Source organism: Lissotriton vulgaris, chromosome 11, assembly GCF_964263255.1.
Source record: "Lissotriton vulgaris chromosome 11, aLisVul1.2, whole genome shotgun sequence".
Taxonomy (NCBI): Eukaryota; Metazoa; Chordata; class Amphibia; order Caudata; family Salamandridae; genus Lissotriton; species Lissotriton vulgaris.
Window position 1 is genome coordinate 1027372569 of NC_141699.1, and position 19389 is coordinate 1027391957.

At 45.3% G+C, this 19389-nt stretch overlaps 1 protein-coding gene across 1 annotated transcript; it reads left to right on the forward strand.

The window, feature by feature from the left end:
* Positions 1-228: 228 nt before the first annotated feature.
* ARL14 (ARF like GTPase 14) lies at positions 229-2294 on the forward strand. Its single transcript, XM_086944931.1, has one exon. It carries the CDS (start codon positions 334-336, stop codon positions 937-939), a length of 606 nt encoding a protein of 201 aa, XP_086801057.1. The 5' UTR covers positions 229-333; the 3' UTR covers positions 940-2294.
* The last annotated feature ends 17095 nt before the right edge of the window (positions 2295-19389 follow it).

The window sequence follows — 19389 nt, forward strand, 5'->3', positions numbered from 1 at the left end:
TGTAGTCCTGTCTCCTATTGTTTCAAATTCTCTGAGGCTTTGCTCACTGTGAATTCACTGTTGATATTCCTACAGGCTGCCACAACCTTTGGACTTTGATTGATTTTTTATGACTCATATCAGTTCCACTCTGTGACTGACAGTGAACGTTACACCTCATAAAACTGCTCACCCTGTTGATAAGGCCACATATAAGTACACAGAGTGTTTTTTTTACACATCACACTGCTTTTACTCTTCCTCTTCTTCTCATACTTGTTCTGCAGAACCGACAGCGATCCTGCGGGGTAGCGAACAAAGGTCTTCACCAACGCGCAGGCTCACACGGCGTAAATGGGCTTGGCGGGCTCAAGGCACTCGAAAGTGAAGGAGGGTCGGATCCTGATGCTGGGGCTCGACGCGGCGGGAAAGTCAACGCTGTTGTACAAGTTGAAGTTTAATGAACCTTTCACAACAATCCCGACGATAGGATTCAACGTTGAGATGATCCAAGCCGAGAAGCACTTTGCGTTGACTGTGTGGGATGTGGGCGGACAGCAGAAAATGAGGAAGCTTTGGTGCTACTACTTTGAAGGCGCCGATGGGCTGGTCTACGTCATCGACAGCGCCAACAAGCAACATTTGGAAGAATCAAAGAGAGAATTTGAACTGATCCTCAAAAACGAAATGGTCAAAAATGTGCCAGTGGTGGTGATGGCCAACAAGCAAGACCTCCCAGGAGCACTGAATGCTGAGGAAATCACTAGGACATTCAACATGAAAAAACACTGCAGTGACCGGGACTGGTTTGTACAGCCGTGCTGTGCCATCACTGGACAGGGGCTGGCCGAAGGACTGGCCAAGGTGACTGAGTTTGTGAAGAACTGCACGAAATCGCAGGAGTTAGCGGGGGTGTCTTTGAAGCGCAGCGCAAAGCTGCAGAAACCTCATACAACCTGATCATGAAAGCAATGACCATTTGCGACAAAATATACCAGATCAGGTGCGGCACAGTAGTCGCTAACAGAGAAACACGACAGATGTTGCACTTGTAAAATGCTTTTCTCTAAATCTGAGGATTGCAGTTGCATCAGCGACAATTAAGGAACTGAACTGATCCAGTACCCAGGAGATAGTTTGCCAATGCTAGAAGCAAAGTTGAATTTACAATGAATCCAAAGAAATACGCTATGTTCAGTGTGGTGTGAAAACACAAATCAGTAAGACTTTATATTTATCTGTAGCTTAGTATATACCTCATCATTGTTAAAATATGACTTGAGAGTGGATTCCTTAGACTAAAAAATAATGGAATGGAATGCAGGCTTTGACTTTGACTGAATGCACTCATTTGTGTTTACGCTGTTGCTCACTCTGATTTTTCTTCGATATAAATCCTCGTACTTTCAATCGTAAAGCAGTAGGAGTCTTTAATTCTGACTACGGTCCAAGGGTGCTCATGCAACTGGTGCAGTGGCACCGGGGCCCAGAGGTCAGAGGAGCCCACTGAACTCTTATTATTATTATTGTAGTTTACTACCCAAAAAAGTAGTCAATGGGTCAATTTCCGTGCATACGTGGTCGCATGGATCGTACTACTGAATATCAACCCCAACAATATTGTGGTACAAGAATATTGAGGACAGAATATCGAATGGTAAGCGCATATAGGGAAGTATAGATGTATTATTCCTATCTACCCATCTAACCACCTTGGAGATGTACGTATGGTGTAGATACATATATGTGGAGTTGAGTAGAGAAAATCTAGGCTTTCTTACTTGTCGATATATTATTTACAATATTCCGTCAGCGATATTGTGTCCCATCAATATTGTGGTTTCGATATTCAGGGGTACATTGGTCATATGGCATCCTTGCTATGCTAATGTTCACATTCTTTTGACAAAAATAAAGAATTACATACATTTTTCAGAGTGTTCTAACAGTAGGTTGTTTGCACTCATGTTTTTGACCCATATTCAATATGCTTAATTTTCTTCAGCAGCCCAGTTCAGACTTCTCCCCTACGCAGCTATCTGTTCATACTGCTGTGCAAAAGTATTTTTGTGTTGTTTTAGGGTTCCAGCATGGAACAAGTCAGGGTCCCCGTTTGCGACAGTGTCACTTTTAATGCTAGGATTGAGTCACAGGATTATCTGATCCCCTATGGTTTCCCTATATTTATGTGAAATTATGGTATGCTGTCAGTTTATACAATATTCAAGCGAGCGGCAACACTCATGTGGGTGATTTTTTTTTTAAAAATAATATTTTACATTTAAACGTGCAGAAAAACATAGTCAACTATTAATTTAAAACCCCCTTACTGTTTTTGTCGCTGTCTTCTCTGTCACTTTAAAACTTTCAGGCAGGAACACCTTAAGGACTTTGTGGGCCCTGGGTATATGTATTTTTGGGGCCCCTGTTCGGAAACGCTTTGAATTTATGATTGAATTTCAGCTCTTTCATGCCCTCTTTGGCTAGGTCACTGACAGTGCACAGGCACACTCGTTCAAATTCTAAATGTGTTTGCATCTAATATTGACATATAGTGACGTGTTTTCATTATTGCAACACAGCAGCAGCTCATTAATATTACTGCAAATAATTTCGGTGACACCCTCCCATTTCTCATAAGTGAAGCCCTATTGTGAGCTAAAAGAAACTATTTTTTATGGACCTTGCATTAAAAATAAACATTTCTCTTCAAGATATCTGTAATTGACTCTGACACATCACCCACGTTAAAAATAAATTAAAGGAAATTGGGGTCATATTAGCAAGCGGCAGCGATAATTATCGCTGACCGCTGCTAGCGTGAGTAAATCTATCGCCCGCTATCTCTGGCAATAATCTCCATGTTAGCGTTGTTAATACAACGCTTAACGCCATGGAGATAAAAATCCCAGCGAAAGCGGGGATTATCGCCGTTTTCAATGGAATATCGCTGGTTTTCCAGCAATATTCCATTGAAAATGGTGATACCCTTGTTAATAGGGCAGGGCAATTTTAGCCATGTAATCCACCTCCCATTGGATTACATGGCTAAATCAGGTCACAAGCAGCGGTTAGGAAAGTAGCGTTAACTGTTACTACTTTTCCTAATGCTCTGCTTGTTAGCGTGCAGCTTGATAATAGGAGAAATGTCGCTTAGCAAAATTTCTCCTATTATTTTGCACTGGAACGCCCACTTTACATCTCATTAGAGATGCAAAGCTGTGCGTTGTTGAAAAGAGCGCAAAATCATAAAAACACACAATAGCGTGTCTTTGCTGATAAGGCGATGAAATTATCGCCGCTTTTCGGTCGAAAACGGACGCAAAAGCGGCGATAATTTCATATTGTCGCCTTGCTAATATGCCCCTAGGTATTTAAAATAATCTGTTTAAGAATTCATTAGCGTAAGACCCCACAGAACAGAGCTGGCTGTATCAGGGGGCCCCTGAAAGTCTGGGGCCCTGGGCCAGAGCCCACTTTGCACATGCTTTAAAATGTCTCTGCTTTTAGGGCACTTGTAGTTTTACTTATAATTTAAGCACTTTTTTTCAAATGAGCACACGAGGAGAGTACGGGTACCGTGCAAAAAAGCCCAACGTTTCTTGCTGTTGCTAAGCGTAAAAAGGTTGTGATCCAAAACACACCCATGACAGCTCAACGCAAACACACGTGCAGAGGAAAAATACCCAAGACAAAGAATGCACTGCCATTTCAAAGCAAAGCCTACAACATTATCTAACAAGAAATAAAACTGCACACTGAAGAGAATACACCACCATGGTGAACGTTGGAAGTGTAAAGTTGGTGTTAAACATGTGGAAAATTGATTTCTGTGCATTTAAATGTATTCTACTATTTAAAGTCCAGTGATAAAACTCTGTCAAAAGAGAGGCAATCCCAGAGCACAGCGCCCAAAACATAAAGCTAGTTCTAAGTTTGCATCTTTAATTGTAGGAAAGGGTGTTACTTTAAATTGAATTCAATATTTGTGGTAAATACCACACAAACTGGTTGACGTAAAGCAACTAACGAATCATGGCACTACCAAGAATAATATGACATACTCAAAATTACCCTATTTGTGTTATCTGGTCATGCCAGTGTCTCTTTTCGCCACTGCTGCCTGTTTATGCCACCCTACCTTCGGTTTAGTTATGGTTTTCCTTCATCTTAATTGTTTGTGAAGCTCCCTCACTTTAAAAAATTGGCTTCCATCTTTCCTCAAAGGCAGGGCTTTAAGTGGACCGGGTCTCACCGGTGCTGAGCATCAGCAGTTTTTTAAAGGGGGCCTGGAAGCGGGTCTCTTTCGGGCTCTGTTTTGTGCACAGGCTCAGGCGGTCCGTTTGTTTCTGGACTGCAGTGACAGCAGGCACCTCGATGTGCGCTGCTTACACTGTTCACTTCCCACTAGTGGAGAAGTTACGGCATGACGTCATGCCAGGTGAGGGTTGTAGGGGAAGGGAAATCCTTTAGGGAGAGTCATTTTCCCTCTGGATTTCCCTTCTATGTTTGTAACTCAGGAGTAGCAACATTGTCGTGGTGTCACCAGGACTTTAAGTGAAAGCTTTTTCAATGTGATATACCAGCCATAGATGTTGCTTATTTATCTTATTCAAATAACAACCATTGACAAAGCCAATAGTCTTGGCTTGCTGTAGGTATTACTTACTTTTTGTATCATATATCTGGATGCAATGACAGAAACAGCAAAATACAAGTCGGGGGGCACACTATGCTAAGCACAGATTTTTAACTTATGTGTTTTAAGCCACGCCCTTAAATACAATGACCACGCCCCTTTGAGAGACCCCCAGTTTTTTCATCCCACTTAAAGCCCTGCTCAGAGGTCCTACTTCCTTTATCAACATCATCTACTTTTCATGCGACGGTTGTCTAAGTACCAATGAACTGTTTGAATCCCCTTTGTTTTTTCTTTGTTTTAGGTGTGCATTAGCCAAGGCCTTTTGTTTTTCAAAACTATTACATCAAAATCATATACATGGATGTACGTGTCAGTCTTCTTCATCCACTGGCCTGTTAGAACATTCATTACACCAAACTCAGCATAGGACAAAGGGTCAGCCAGCTTGAGCCATTGGCTACGCTCATTGTGAGTGACAGCATTTTGCTTGTGCACAATGTGCAAAGCAGCTTAAAAATAGTCAATTTTAGTGCCAGGGACTAGTTGTATTTACAACAAGGGGTGGTGAGGGACAGAGTCTCTGAATTAAACAGAATACTCTCACCCAGTCAAGAGATCAGGGCTAGATCCAACACCGTTTTTTAGCTCACTGCACCATCCCAGTTTCAGAACCTGGCTGTATGCAAATTAGTCTGTTCCTGTCCCAGTGCATGATGGGAACAGGGCAAACCAAACTACAAAAGCCAATTCTTACACTGGGAAGGAAACAAGCTACCGGGGACCGGTTTCTGGCATTTCAGCCTCTTCGGCCCGGCTTGCTTGAATCCTGATGGTGCAATGAGCAAGGGACTCACATCTGAGCATACCCTTCCACGCTTAGGGTGGACAAAAATATTTACAACAAGGGGTGGTGAGGGACAGAGTCTCTGAATTAAACAGAATACTCTCACCCAGTCAAGAGATCAGGGCTAGATCCAACACCGTTTTTTAGCTCACTGCACCATCCCAGTTTCAGAACCTGGCTGTATGCAAATTAGTCTGTTCCTGTCCCAGTGCATGATGGGAACAGGGCAAACCAAACTACAAAAGCCAATTCTTACACTGGGAAGGAAACAAGCTACCGGGGACCGGTTTCTGGCATTTCAGCCTCTTCGGCCCGGCTTGCTTGAATCCTGATGGTGCAATGAGCAAGGGACTCACATCTGAGCATACCCTTCCACGCTTAGGGTGGACAAAAATATTTACAACAAGGGGTGGTGAGGGACAGAGTCTCTGAATTAAACAGAATACTCTCACCCAGTCAAGAGATCAGGGCTAGATCCAACACCGTTTTTTAGCTCACTGCACCATCCCAGTTTCAGAACCTGGCTGTATGCAAATTAGTCTGTTCCTGTCCCAGTGCATGATGGGAACAGGGCAAACCAAACTACAAAAGCCAATTCTTACACTGGGAAGGAAACAAGCTACCGGGGACCGGTTTCTGGCATTTCAGCCTCTTCGGCCCGGCTTGCTTGAATCCTGATGGTGCAATGAGTAAGGGACTCACATCTGAGCATACCCTTCCACGCTTAGGGTGGACAAAAATATTTACAACAAGGGGTGGTGAGGGACAGAGTCTCTGAATTAAACAGAATACTCTCACCCAGTCAAGAGATCAGGGCTAGATCCAACACCGTTTTTTAGCTCACTGCACCATCCCAGTTTCAGAACCTGGCTGTATGCAAATTAGTCTGTTCCTGTCCCAGTGCATGATGGGAACAGGGCAAACCAAACTACAAAAGCCAATTCTTACACTGGGAAGGAAACAAGCTACCGGGGACCGGTTTCTGGCATTTCAGCCTCTTCGGCCCGGCTTGCTTGAATCCTGATGGTGCAATGAGCAAGGGACTCACATCTGAGCATACCCTTCCACGCTTAGGGTGGACAAAAATATTTACAACAAGGGGTGGTGGGGGACAGAGTCTCTGAATTAAACAGAATACTCTCACCCAGTCAAGAGATCAGGGCTAGATCCAACAACGTTTTTTAGCTCACTGCACCATCCCAGTTTCAGAACCTGGCTGTATGCAAATTAGTCTGTTCCTGTCCCAGTACATGATGGGAACAGGGCAAACCAAACTACAAAAGCCAATTCTTACACTGGGAAGGAAACAAGCTACCGGGGACCGGTTTCTGGCATTTCAGCCTCTTCGGCCCGGCTTGCTTGAATCCTGATGGTGCAATGAGCAAGGGACTCACATCTGAGCATACCCTTCCACGCTTAGGGTGGACAAAAATATTTACAACAAGAGGTGGTGAGGGACAGAGTCTCTGAATTAAACAGAATACTCTCACCCAGTCAAGAGATCAGGGCTAGATCCAACACCGTTTTTTAGCTCACTGCACCATCCCAGTTTCAGAACCTGGCTGTATGCAAATTAGTCTGTTCCTGTCCCAGTGCATGATGGGAACAGGGCAAACCAAACTACAAAAGCCAATTCTTACACTGGGAAGGAAACAAGCTACCGGGGACCGGTTTCTGGCATTTCAGCCTCTTCGGCCCGGCTTGCTTGAATCCTGATGGTGCAATGAGCAAGGGACTCACATCTGAGCATACCCTTCCACGCTTAGGGTGGACAAAAATATTTACAACAAGGGGTGGTGAGGGACAGAGTCTCTGAATTAAACAGAATACTCTCACCCAGTCAAGAGATCAGGGCTAGATCCAACACCGTTTTTTAGCTCACTGCACCATCCCAGTTTCAGAACCTGGCTGTATGCAAATTAGTCTGTTCCTGTCCCAGTGCATGATGGGAACAGGGCAAACCAAACTACAAAAGCCAATTCTTACACTGGGAAGGAAACAAGCTACCGGGGACCGGTTTCTGGCATTTCAGCCTCTTCGGCCCGGCTTGCTTGAATCCTGATGGTGCAATGAGCAAGGGACTCACATCTGAGCATACCCTTCCACGCTTAGGGTGGACAAAAATATTTACAACAAGGGGTGGTGAGGGACAGAGTCTCTGAATTAAACAGAATACTCTCACCCAGTCAAGAGATCAGGGCTAGATCCAACACCGTTTTTTAGCTCACTGCACCATCCCAGTTTCAGAACCTGGCTGTATGCAAATTAGTCTGTTCCTGTCCCAGTGCATGATGGGAACAGGGCAAACCAAACTACAAAAGCCAATTCTTACACTGGGAAGGAAACAAGCTACCGGGGACCGGTTTCTGGCATTTCAGCCTCTTCGGCCCGGCTTGCTTGAATCCTGATGGTGCAATGAGCAAGGGACTCACATCTGAGCATACCCTTCCACGCTTAGGGTGGACAAAAATATTTACAACAAGGGGTGGTGAGGGACAGAGTCTCTGAATTAAACAGAATACTCTCACCCAGTCAAGAGATCAGGGCTAGATCCAACACCGTTTTTTAGCTCACTGCACCATCCCAGTTTCAGAACCTGGCTGTATGCAAATTAGTCTGTTCCTGTCCCAGTGCATGATGGGAACAGGGCAAACCAAACTACAAAAGCCAATTCTTACACTGGGAAGGAAACAAGCTACCGGGGACCGGTTTCTGGCATTTCAGCCTCTTCGGCCCGGCTTGCTTGAATCCTGATGGTGCAATGAGCAAGGGACTCACATCTGAGCATACCCTTCCACGCTTAGGGTGGACAAAAATATTTACAACAAGGGGTGGTGAGGGACAGAGTCTCTGAATTAAACAGAATACTCTCACCCAGTCAAGAGATCAGGGCTAGATCCAACACCGTTTTTTAGCTCACTGCACCATCCCAGTTTCAGAACCTGGCTGTATGCAAATTAGTCTGTTCCTGTCCCAGTGCATGATGGGAACAGGGCAAACCAAACTACAAAAGCCAATTCTTACACTGGGAAGGAAACAAGCTACCGGGGACCGGTTTCTGGCATTTCAGCCTCTTCGGCCCGGCTTGCTTGAATCCTGATGGTGCAATGAGCAAGGGACTCACATCTGAGCATACCCTTCCACGCTTAGGGTGGACAAAAATATTTACAACAAGGGGTGGTGAGGGACAGAGTCTCTGAATTAAACAGAATACTCTCACCCAGTCAAGAGATCAGGGCTAGATCCAAAGAGGCTGAAATGCCAGAAACCGGTCCCCGGTAGCTTGTCTCCTTTCTGGTAAAGAATTGGCTTGGTAGTTTAGTCTGCCCTGTTCCCATGATGCACTGGGCCAGGGACAGACTGATTTGCATATAGCCAGATTCTGAGCTGGGATGGGGCAGTGAGATAAATAACGGTGATGGATCAAGCCCTGATCTTTGGACTGGGTAAGAGTGGTCTGCTCAATTCAGACACTCTGTTCATCACCACCCCCTTTTGTAAAATGATTTTGGCCACTACAGGTGTGGCAGGGTATACTCAGACATGAGTCCCTTTCTCACTGCTCCATCAGGATTCAAGCAAGCCGGGCCGAAGAGGCTAAAATGCCAGAAACCGGTCCCCGGTAGCTTGTCTCCTTTCTGGTAAAGAATTGGCTTGGTAGTTTAGTCTGCCCTGTTCCCATGATGCACTGGGCCAGGGACAGACTGATTTGCATACAGCCAGATTCTGAGCTGGGATGGGGCAGTGAGATAAATAACGGTGATGGATCAAGCCCTGATCTTTGGACTGGGTAAGAGTGGTCTGCTCAATTCAGACACTCTGTTCATCACCACCCCCTTTTGTAAAATGATTTTGGCCACTACAGGTGTGGCAGGGTATACTCAGACATGAGTCCCTTTCTCACTGCTCCATCAGGATTCAAGCAAGCCGGGCCGAAGAGGCTGAAATGCCAGAAACCGGTCCCCGGTAGCTTGTCTCCTTTCTGGTAAAGAATTGGCTTGGTAGTTTAGTCTGCCCTGTTCCCATGATGCACTGGGCCAGGGACAGACTGATTTGCATATAGCCAGATTCTGAGCTGGGATGGGGCAGTGAGATAAATAACGGTGATGGATCAAGCCCTGATCTTTGGACTGGGTAAGAGTGGTCTGCTCAATTCAGACACTCTGTTCATCACCACCCCCTTTTGTAAAATGATTTTGGCCACTACAGGTGTGGCAGGGTATACTCAGACATGAGTCCCTTTCTCACTGCTCCATCAGGATTCAAGCAAGCCGGGCCGAAGAGGCTGAAATGCCAGAAACCGGTCCCCGGTAGCTTGTCTCCTTTCTGGTAAAGAATTGGCTTGGTAGTTTAGTCTGCCCTGTTCCCATGATGCACTGGGCCAGGGACAGACTGATTTGCATATAGCCAGATTCTGAGCTGGGATGGGGCAGTGAGATAAATAACGGTGATGGATCAAGCCCTGATCTTTGGACTGGGTAAGAGTGGTCTGCTCAATTCAGACACTCTGTTCATCACCACCCCCTTTTGTAAAATGATTTTGGCCACTACAGGTGTGGCAGGGTATACTCAGACATGAGTCCCTTTCTCACTGCTCCATCAGGATTCAAGCAAGCCGGGCCGAAGAGGCTGAAATGCCAGAAACCGGTCCCCGGTAGCTTGTCTCCTTTCTGGTAAAGAATTGGCTTGGTCGTTTAGTCTGCCCTGTTCCCATGATGCACTGGGCCAGGGACAGACTGATTTGCATATAGCCAGATTCTGAGCTGGGATGGGGCAGTGAGATAAATAACGGTGATGGATCAAGCCCTGATCTTTGGACTGGGTAAGAGTGGTCTGCTCAATTCAGACACTCTGTTCATCACCACCCCCTTTTGTAAAATGATTTTGGCCACTACAGGTGTGGCAGGGTATACTCAGACATGAGTCCCTTTCTCACTGCTCCATCAGGATTCAAGCAAGCCGGGCCGAAGAGGCTGAAATGCCAGAAACCGGTCCCCGGTAGCTTGTCTCCTTTCTGGTAAAGAATTGGCTTGGTAGTTTAGTCTGCCCTGTTCCCATGATGCAATGGGCCAGGGACAGACTGATTTGCATATAGCCAGATTCTGAGCTGGGATGGGGCAGTGAGATAAATAACGGTGATGGATCAAGCCCTGATCTTTGGACTGGGTAAGAGTGGTCTGCTCAATTCAGACACTCTGTTCATCACCACCCCCTTTTGTAAAATGATTTTGACCACTACAGGTGTGGCAGGGTATACTCAGACATGAGTCCCTTTCTCACTGCTCCATCAGGATTCAAGCAAGCCGGGCCGAAGAGGCTGAAATGCCAGAAACCGGTCCCCGGTAGCTTGTCTCCTTTCTGGTAAAGAATTGGCTTGGTAGTTTAGTCTGCCCTGTTCCCATGATGCACTGGGCCAGGGACAGACTGATTTGCATATAGCCAGATTCTGAGCTGGGATGGGGCAGTGAGATAAATAACGGTGATGGATCAAGCCCTGATCTTTGGACTGGGTAAGAGTGGTCTGCTCAATTCAGACACTCTGTTCATCACCACCCCCTTTTGTAAAGGGACTAGTTGAGTAATCTCTGCTTGCTAACTTTTAAGTTTCCTTTATTATTTATATTTATTATTTTTTAATTTGTTGAGGACTGGCATCTCTCCAGACTCTGCCCCCGAGCCCTCATTGCCATTTGCAGTGTGCCATATCCAGTGCGGGCACTGCAGGTAAAGCACCTTTCAATGGGGCTTGAAAGTCCATTGAAAGGTGGCTGCCCTGGTGTGCGCATGTGCGGGTATATGCCTACATGGCTGGCTAACTGGCCTCCTTTGAATGGTCTTTGAACCCATTCAAAGATGGCCGGCCATGCACGCACCAAACAATGGCCATCTTTGGATGGTTTTTGGTAAATTTCACCCAGAACCATTCCAAGACAACAAGCAGTGGCAAAGCCAATAGCGGGACAATATTGTTGGACTTATTCCTGCCAATGCTTTATTTATTTTTTTGCCATTTATTTGTTTATATAGCACATACCATGAACCATGCCACTCCTAACTGTGAAAAGAATGATGATGATGATAGCAGCCACAATCAAATTCTTGCTGGGGTTATACAGTGCCTTTCCATGCAAGACAGTAAAAAAGAGGGGGTTGAACTCACTGAAGAAGGAATCATTTGCAAAACGATAAAGGAACATTCCCTCGTTAGTATTCCTTTTTTGATTATTTTAAGTTTAATGCCTTTTTTTATCCTTTCTCTGTTTATTTATATGACAAATCAACATTTTAAATTCTAGCTTTTTTGAAATGTACACCATAAAATCACAGAAAAACCAAGCCTAGTGGAAGTTAAGACCAACTTGGCCCTTCTCTGTGCCCTTATGTCTGTAAGCTTTTGAACCACAAACCAGGGGCCATATTACACAAAGTGCCCCAGGGGGGTCAATGGGCGTTTGTGCCTGTTTTGTGTGCCCCCGGGTCACTTTGGTATTACAGAAGGGGCTGCAGATGCTTGTGCACATAAAGCACTATCTTCAGGGGGCGTTCCCTCATTTGCATCGGGACGTGCCCCATGCAAACGAGGGAATCCCTTTACCTCTGCGCCCGCAGCATACTACAAATGCGGGCACAGAGGTAAAGAACCTGTCAGGAGGTGCACTGACAGAGCGCCACCTAAAAGGTGGCGCATTGTCAGTGCGGGAGACAGCGTTTACAATGCTGTCAGTACCACGTGCGTTGGTAACAACGCGGACGTTACATAGTCCGCTTTGTTACCACGCATGTCATTACGTTGCAAGTCGTTTCAACGACTTGCACTAGATGGCGTTGCACACCAGGGAATGTGTTGGATTTTAAGTCCAACACATTCCCTGCTGTTGCACTAACTGGAGTAGGAATGGTAATTTATAATATGCCTGAGACCAGCGCACCATCTAGTGCAAGTCGTAGAAACGACTTGCGTTGTAATCCCATTCGTGGTAATAACGCGGACGATGTAACGTCCGCGATGTTACCTACCGCGATGTAATATGTGGCGTTCTAATGTCACATATTACATGAGTTTGCCGCTGCCCTAAGGGCAGCACATTCATCATAATACAGAGCATTTTCCTTCATTACGCTGGGCGCGTCTTTTTAAAGGTGTGCCTAGAACCATGAAGGAAAATGAGCCTCATGTATAATGCAGCCCTTGACTGTGTAGGTAAGTGTAGATTTGCTATTCTTAACTCTAAATCTTCGTAGCTTGAAGATATATACATATATTTTCAAGGTACATACACGTGGAGTTAAGTACAGTAAGCCTATACTTACTTATATATACTGACCATGTCGATATTTTAGTCCTCAGCTTTTTGGACAAGACATTTTGGCCCCATTATACTTTTGCTTTGATATTCCGAAAGACACCAAACCTGCATGTTCTTCGGATGTGCCTCTGTCTATCCAGAGCCCTTTTACCCATGTACAAGTATGTTTGTTTCAGTTCGTTTACTACTATTTATAACCCTACTATTTCTACTGTGCAGTCATTCTGTGCATTTGGTGGAATATTTTATTAATGCTACTTGAACATTAATCTTGCTTCGTTCATTTTTTCAAGTGTGACTTGACAGGGCAAATGTCTACATGACTCTCTAAAATACAGTGTGGGCTGTGTCTCTACCCAGAGCCAAAAAGAACAATTGATGGACAGAATGCAGAACAATGTCATACATTCACGCAGTACAGAGATATGGGCCTAAATCCATCGTTTTTTTTGCTCACCCTGCCATTCCAGTTTAGACCCAGCCATATGTAAATCAGTCTTGACCCTGCACCCAATGGGAACAGTCCGGCCCGAACTGCTAGCCAGGTCCTCCCTGGAATGGAAACAAGCATCCTAGGACTGGTTTCAGGCTTTAAGCCCTCATCAGCCAGGATAGCTTAACTCTAGTGGTATGGCAAGCACGGGACCCACATCTGGGCATACCCATCCCACTCAGGGTGACAAATGCAAAAAGAACAATTGATGGACAGAATGCAGGGGGGGCATTTTTCTCTCACCTTGGACGATTGGCTTGTTATGTCACATTCTGCCACATATAGAGCGCTTACGTCGTAGAGCGCTAGGGTCTATTTTACATCTCAAAAATACTAACCACACATTAAATTGATTGTCTCATAGATACATTTCATAAACAATGCAATCGTTTTTTGTTATATTTTTTCCCCTAAGCAGTTATTTTAAAATATTTTAGTCAGGCCTCTAAAAGCAAGCCAACCCTATTGGCTTTTGAAATGCTTCCTAAACAGTGTAACTCTGTCCGCCTGTTTCTAGAGCCGCATATTCGCCGCGTTCTAAGTAGTAACACCTATATTACACCCACAAAATAAACGTTTTTTTTGTCCTGCTGCTTTATTACTCGGAGCTTTTTGCTCAGACTTTCAGGAGCAAAGGAGGAGTTATGTCGCATTAAGAATGTGTGTGCTCTAGGGTTCCTGGCGCGTGGGTGACCTTCTGTCGTACAGCAGGCCGAGAGCTCTATTGCTAGAATCTTCGAGATGATCAGGTTATCAGGTGTATATGGGGATGACTCGTGCCTCAGAGTAAACTGGGGTGAATCTACTTATATGCAGTGGTTCATTTGAAAAAAATTAAGTGAACGGGCTCTGGTCAAGAGGCAGCTTGCACCAGTCAATTTCTCCTGTTAGTGCCGCCTAAAACAGTACCACCTACTAAACCTGACTATGGTGAGATGCTATGGCGTAATGGCCAGAGCTGCCGACCTAGGAGCTGAAGGAGCGGGTTCGAGTCTCAGAGGCTCAACGTCGAGTGATTCTGGGCAAGTCAAGTAATCTCCCACTAAATATTTTAATATTAAACATAAATGAATATGTCCTTAACTGATGCTCATGAAAAGCGCCGGTGTTGATGATTAAGTGCCGTTGATGATTAAGTGCCGGTGCTGAGCACCGGAAACCACCACCTCAAATTGAGCACTACTTATATTCCACTTTTTGACGACCCCCCACCCAATGTCCTTGCATCAAAATTGAAAATAGCCAGCACCCATCTCAAATAAATGATGGCCTCGTACAACCCCCGTTTAAGCTGGAGTCTTAAATTTGCCCCATAATTGACTATGATCCAGGAGGACTTTGGAACTGTGCTAAGCTGCTGCTCACTAGTAAGGGACAAGGAGGCCTCTTCAAAATGGTTGGCCTGCCCTGTATTTTTTACACTACTTAGAACTGCCCATATACACTGCCCCCAACATTGCTTTCACACAATCCACAACTCCTTGACATGGTTCCTATGGGCCGGCAGGACCCCTGATGTATCCTTTACCAAATGCACATAGGACACCTCTGATGGAGGCCTTGGGATTCCCAATCTCCAACTCTACTATTGGGCCACACAATAGATTCAACTAAATGACAGTAACGTTTCTGTAACTTGGGAGAGACAGCAGTGAGTCTGGGGCTAACCATTCTTGAACCAGTCAATCTGTTTCCCATCCTGGACGGTGCACCAGCTCCGAAGACCTTTCTACAATCACTAGAATCCCACTGGAATGCTGGAAAGTTAGCAGTCAGACTTGTAGGATGGCAAGGTGAGGTAACCGCAGCAACTCCCCATGGCACGTCACACTCCTCAAGCACGGTGTATTCAAGATTGGAGACGTCTGTGAGACTGACCGTATGAAATTATTTGAGGAACTAACAGCTGATTTTGCACTCTAAACAGTATTTTTTAGGTGCCTACAGCTCAGGCATGCTTTGGAGGGCCACAAAATGCACCTAGGATCAGTACCAGAGTTCCATTCCCTAGAGGCGAAAATAACAATAGAGCAACTCAGGAGGAAGGGTATACCCTGGATTTACCGGGCGCCAACCACTAATTCCTTTGACCCATTCCTAAGGCTCAGACCTTGGTGCCACAGAGGATGAGAAGGGATCGAAGTCAGAATGGCCACTGGAGTACTCGTGATGTCTACCCCGTTTCAAATCATACACGTCAAATATATCCAAAGGGTATATTTCCACTCCTCCAGATTGCAGTGGATGGTTAGATCCCTCTCGGCCGCAAAGAGGGTACCTTCCTACACACTATGTAGGATTGCCCAATTATTGCCAAGCAGTGGTCAATTGTGTATGCATAGAGACAGGTCCCACCTCGCCCCTCGGCCCTAAAGTTGCCCTGCTGGGATCATGGATGGTTGGGAGGGTGGCTGTGGTATGTGTGTTGGTTGGTTCAGGCTACCTCATTGCTTATCGAGACATTGCCTGAAAATGGGGGAGCATTACTCCTTCAACCTTAACTGAATGGCCAGGGGGTATGGCTGGATGTGCCCTTTCAGAAGAGACTGTATATAAAGCCAGAGGATGCCCTACCAAAAATCAGCGGCTCTGGTCCAGGTGGAATCAATACAGAGACTCTTCCTGATTGCAGGCGCAGTGGTTAATGTAGTTATTCGTTTGATTTACCATGGCCATAATTACAGTATGTTTAGGGCCAGATGTACTAATGTTTTTTGCGGGCACAAATGGGTTTTAGACCCGTTTGCGACCGGAAAAAACATGTGGCCCATGTACTAATCCCATTTGGGAGTCGCAAATCAATTTGTGACTCGCAAAATAGGATTAGCGACTCGCTTTTAGGAAGGGGAGTTCCAAGGGCGTCCCTTCCCAATACTCCTGAAGCTATGTATGACTGTGTTGCGACCACAGTCGCAGTTTACCACCCTTCATTTAAGGGCAGGCAGCGGTCCTTGGGACCAACTGCCTAGCCTTAAAAATTGAAACTGAAAAGTTTCATTTTTATTTTTTAATGCAACTCATTTTACTTTAAGGAAAATGGACTGCACTTAAAAAAAATGCTTTATTTAAAAGCAGTCCCAGACATGGTGGTCTGCTGACCCCAGCAGGCCACAATCCGTGGGAGTGCCAGCCATTCCCAATGGGGTCGCAAATTGCGACAGCCTCATTAATATGCATGAGGCATGCAATTTGCTAATCCATTGGGAATCGTAAACAGTGTCTCAGACACTGTTGTGCATCCCAATTAGCGAGTAGCAAAATGCGAGTCGCAAACGCTACGCAATTTGCAGCTTGCAACTCGCAAATTGGCGGGTCGTCCATCTGGCCCTAAGTCCGTTGTTCACTTGGCTGGGCAGTGTGGTAGAAGGGAACGTGTTCCTATATTCTGTATCAAGTTTGATCGTTGACATGTCTTGTTTTGAAATGCAAAAAAATGCTTTATAGCAAATAAAAATAGAACAAACAAATAAAAAAAAGAATATATGCACCTTATGCCTGCGTCTCGACACTGAAGGGAAATCCCTCAATAAAGGCACGCATGGGACCGGGGAGGTGTTCCTATCATCCTGTCACTAGATAAGGAGTTGCCTGCAGCGGCAGCTTTTTAATCTATCTGGAGCAAAGAATCAAAGTCCATGAGCTCTCACTGTGGTCCAAAGTGTATGGAATAGAGAGGTACGCGTCCTTAAGAAGTTAGGAGCCCGATCAAGAGTAAGAAGCACTATAAATGCAATTTCAAACAACGTATACGGTACATTTCTCTGACTTTTCTAAACAAGCTCATTGTAACAGCGAAGCAGAGCTCTGTGGGGGGTGGTGCAATTGGTGTGCTGGCACGTGGGATGTTTGAATAGAGGGACTAACCAAGTGTGTTTTGTTGTTGTGGAAGGTTTTTGATAACACAAATGTTGGAAATTGGGTTACAGGTGAGTGGGTGAAATCCTACTCAAGCAGCAGTCATAATTCCTGTTAGGGTGAATGTTACATTCTTATATGCTGTTCCTTTAACCCACTTAGAATGTTAGCACATCTATGGTCTGTACCAGAATGTTGGTGTGGGGAGTTGGAGGTAAGCTGTTCGTGCGGTGACATCTAGGGGTCTTTTCTTGTCAATAAACTACAAGATTTACTTCATGTTTCCATGACTCCACTTTGTAAAAGTGAAGTCACAAACAACCTCAAATGAACCTGTGCTTAACCCTATGGTAGCTTGTCACAAAGCAGTGAGGCTAAACTTATAGAGAATCTGCAAAGTATGTAGGCAGCACTTATAACATTAATAAAGTGAAGACACAACACATGAAAAATCCCACACCAATTCACAAAATAGAGTAAAATGCAACAAAAATGTTTATGGCCAAAATGGCAAAAACCCAATCAGTAGAACTGGAGATATGCAATTTTAAAGATTTACGTGAAAATAGTGCCTAGAATAGGTCATCTGGTCGCGCCGGATAGGGACAAAGTAATAAATGCAGGCCGACCGCAATGAAGCACAGGCCAGATACAGGGACCAAGTTAGGCTTTCTGAATGAAGTATATTAAATCCTGGTTTGCTGAGCATTGCGAGATCCTGCGTCACAGATGCATCATGCAGCGGAAGTGCCAAGCAAGCTGCAGAGTTGCGATGTGGAGTCATGTGTTGCCTCCGAGAATGACATCAGCGAGGACTTGCGATGCGAAGTCCTGTGATGGGCTGTGCAGCTGCAGTTCTGAGAAAGCGGCCAGGCTGCGAAGCAGTGTCCTGTGTCGCCATCGAGAATGCTGTTGTTGAGGGGCTGGCAATGCAAAGGCCTACATCGAGGATGCATCACGCAGAGACGGTTCTAATGAAGCTGCAGGGCTACAATGCGGTAGCCTGCATCAGGGATGCATCACGCTGTGTTGGTTCCAAAGCGGCTGTGAGGAAATCTGTTGTGCTGTGTTGGTTCTGCTCACAGGTCCAAAGCTGGGCAGGCAGAGCACTTTTAGGCCCACATCCATGGGTCAAAGAATGGGTTAGCACCACTTGGAGGGCAAGGCGCACAGCAAGAAGAGTCCATGTGCTGGGTTCAAGATGGTTGCAGCCTTTTCTGTCCATGGTGGTTCTGGGATCAAGATGTAGATCCAGTTCTTTTACTCAGGCAGCAGGACAACAGAGTAGCAGTCTTTCTGGCACAGCAGCACAACAGTCCTTTTGAGTCTTTCACAGGTCCAGAGGTGGACTGAATAGATAGGTCTGAGGGTCCACTATTTATACCTGTTGTCCACTTTGAGGTAGTAGAAGGTTCTGGATGTTTCCACCCCCAGTGATGCTTGGAATGTCCAGCCTTCCTGCCCTGGTCCCAGCTTGGCTGCGGGTCACAAAAGACTAATGACATACCCTATGTGAGTGTGCTGGACAGACCATTGTGATGTTCAAGTGTGATAAGTGACAGTTGCTCTCCCTCATCAAGTCAGAGATGACCCATCCCGCCAACACCTAATCTGCCTTTGTCTCACTGTCTGGGAGCAATACTCAAGAGCAGCTGCCAACAACACTTAGGGATGTGACCCACGTTACAAGCTGCAGGCAACAAATGGCTGGGACAAAAAAATGCCACCTTTCTAAAAGTGTTCTTTTCAGAATGGTGACTTACAATCTGACTTTATCATTAAAGAGGGTTGTAAATTAGAATTCTGTAGACACCAAACTCAACATTACTACCTACTCCCAATTTAAAGGTATCACTTATTTAATGTAATAAGTTAACCCAAAGTCTTCCTATCGGAGAGTCAGGCCTTGCGATAGCGAAAAACAAATTTGAGCCTTTTTACTATTAGGACATGTAAAAGTTAAAAGTACATGTCCAATTTTTTACATACGTTGCACCCTGCCATGGACTGTTTAGGACCTACCCTAGGGGTGACATGCGTATTAAAAGGGAAGGTTTAGGATAGGTCGAAATATCTGTTTAAAACTGCACAAACAAGCTGCAATGGCAAGCCTGAGATGTTTATAAGGCTAGTTATGTGGGTGGCACAATGAGTGCGGCAGGTCCTCTAGTAGCATTTAATTTACAGGCTCCGGCACAGGTAGCACCACTTTACTAGGGACTTAAAGTACATTAAATATGCCAATTGTGTGTAAGCGAATTCTACCATG

Bases quoted from the DNA above. Each gene is read 5' to 3' on its own strand.
- ARL14 (XM_086944931.1), top strand. From the start codon at position 334: ATGGGCTTGGCGGGCTCAAGGCACTCGAAAGTGAAGGAGGGTCGGATC.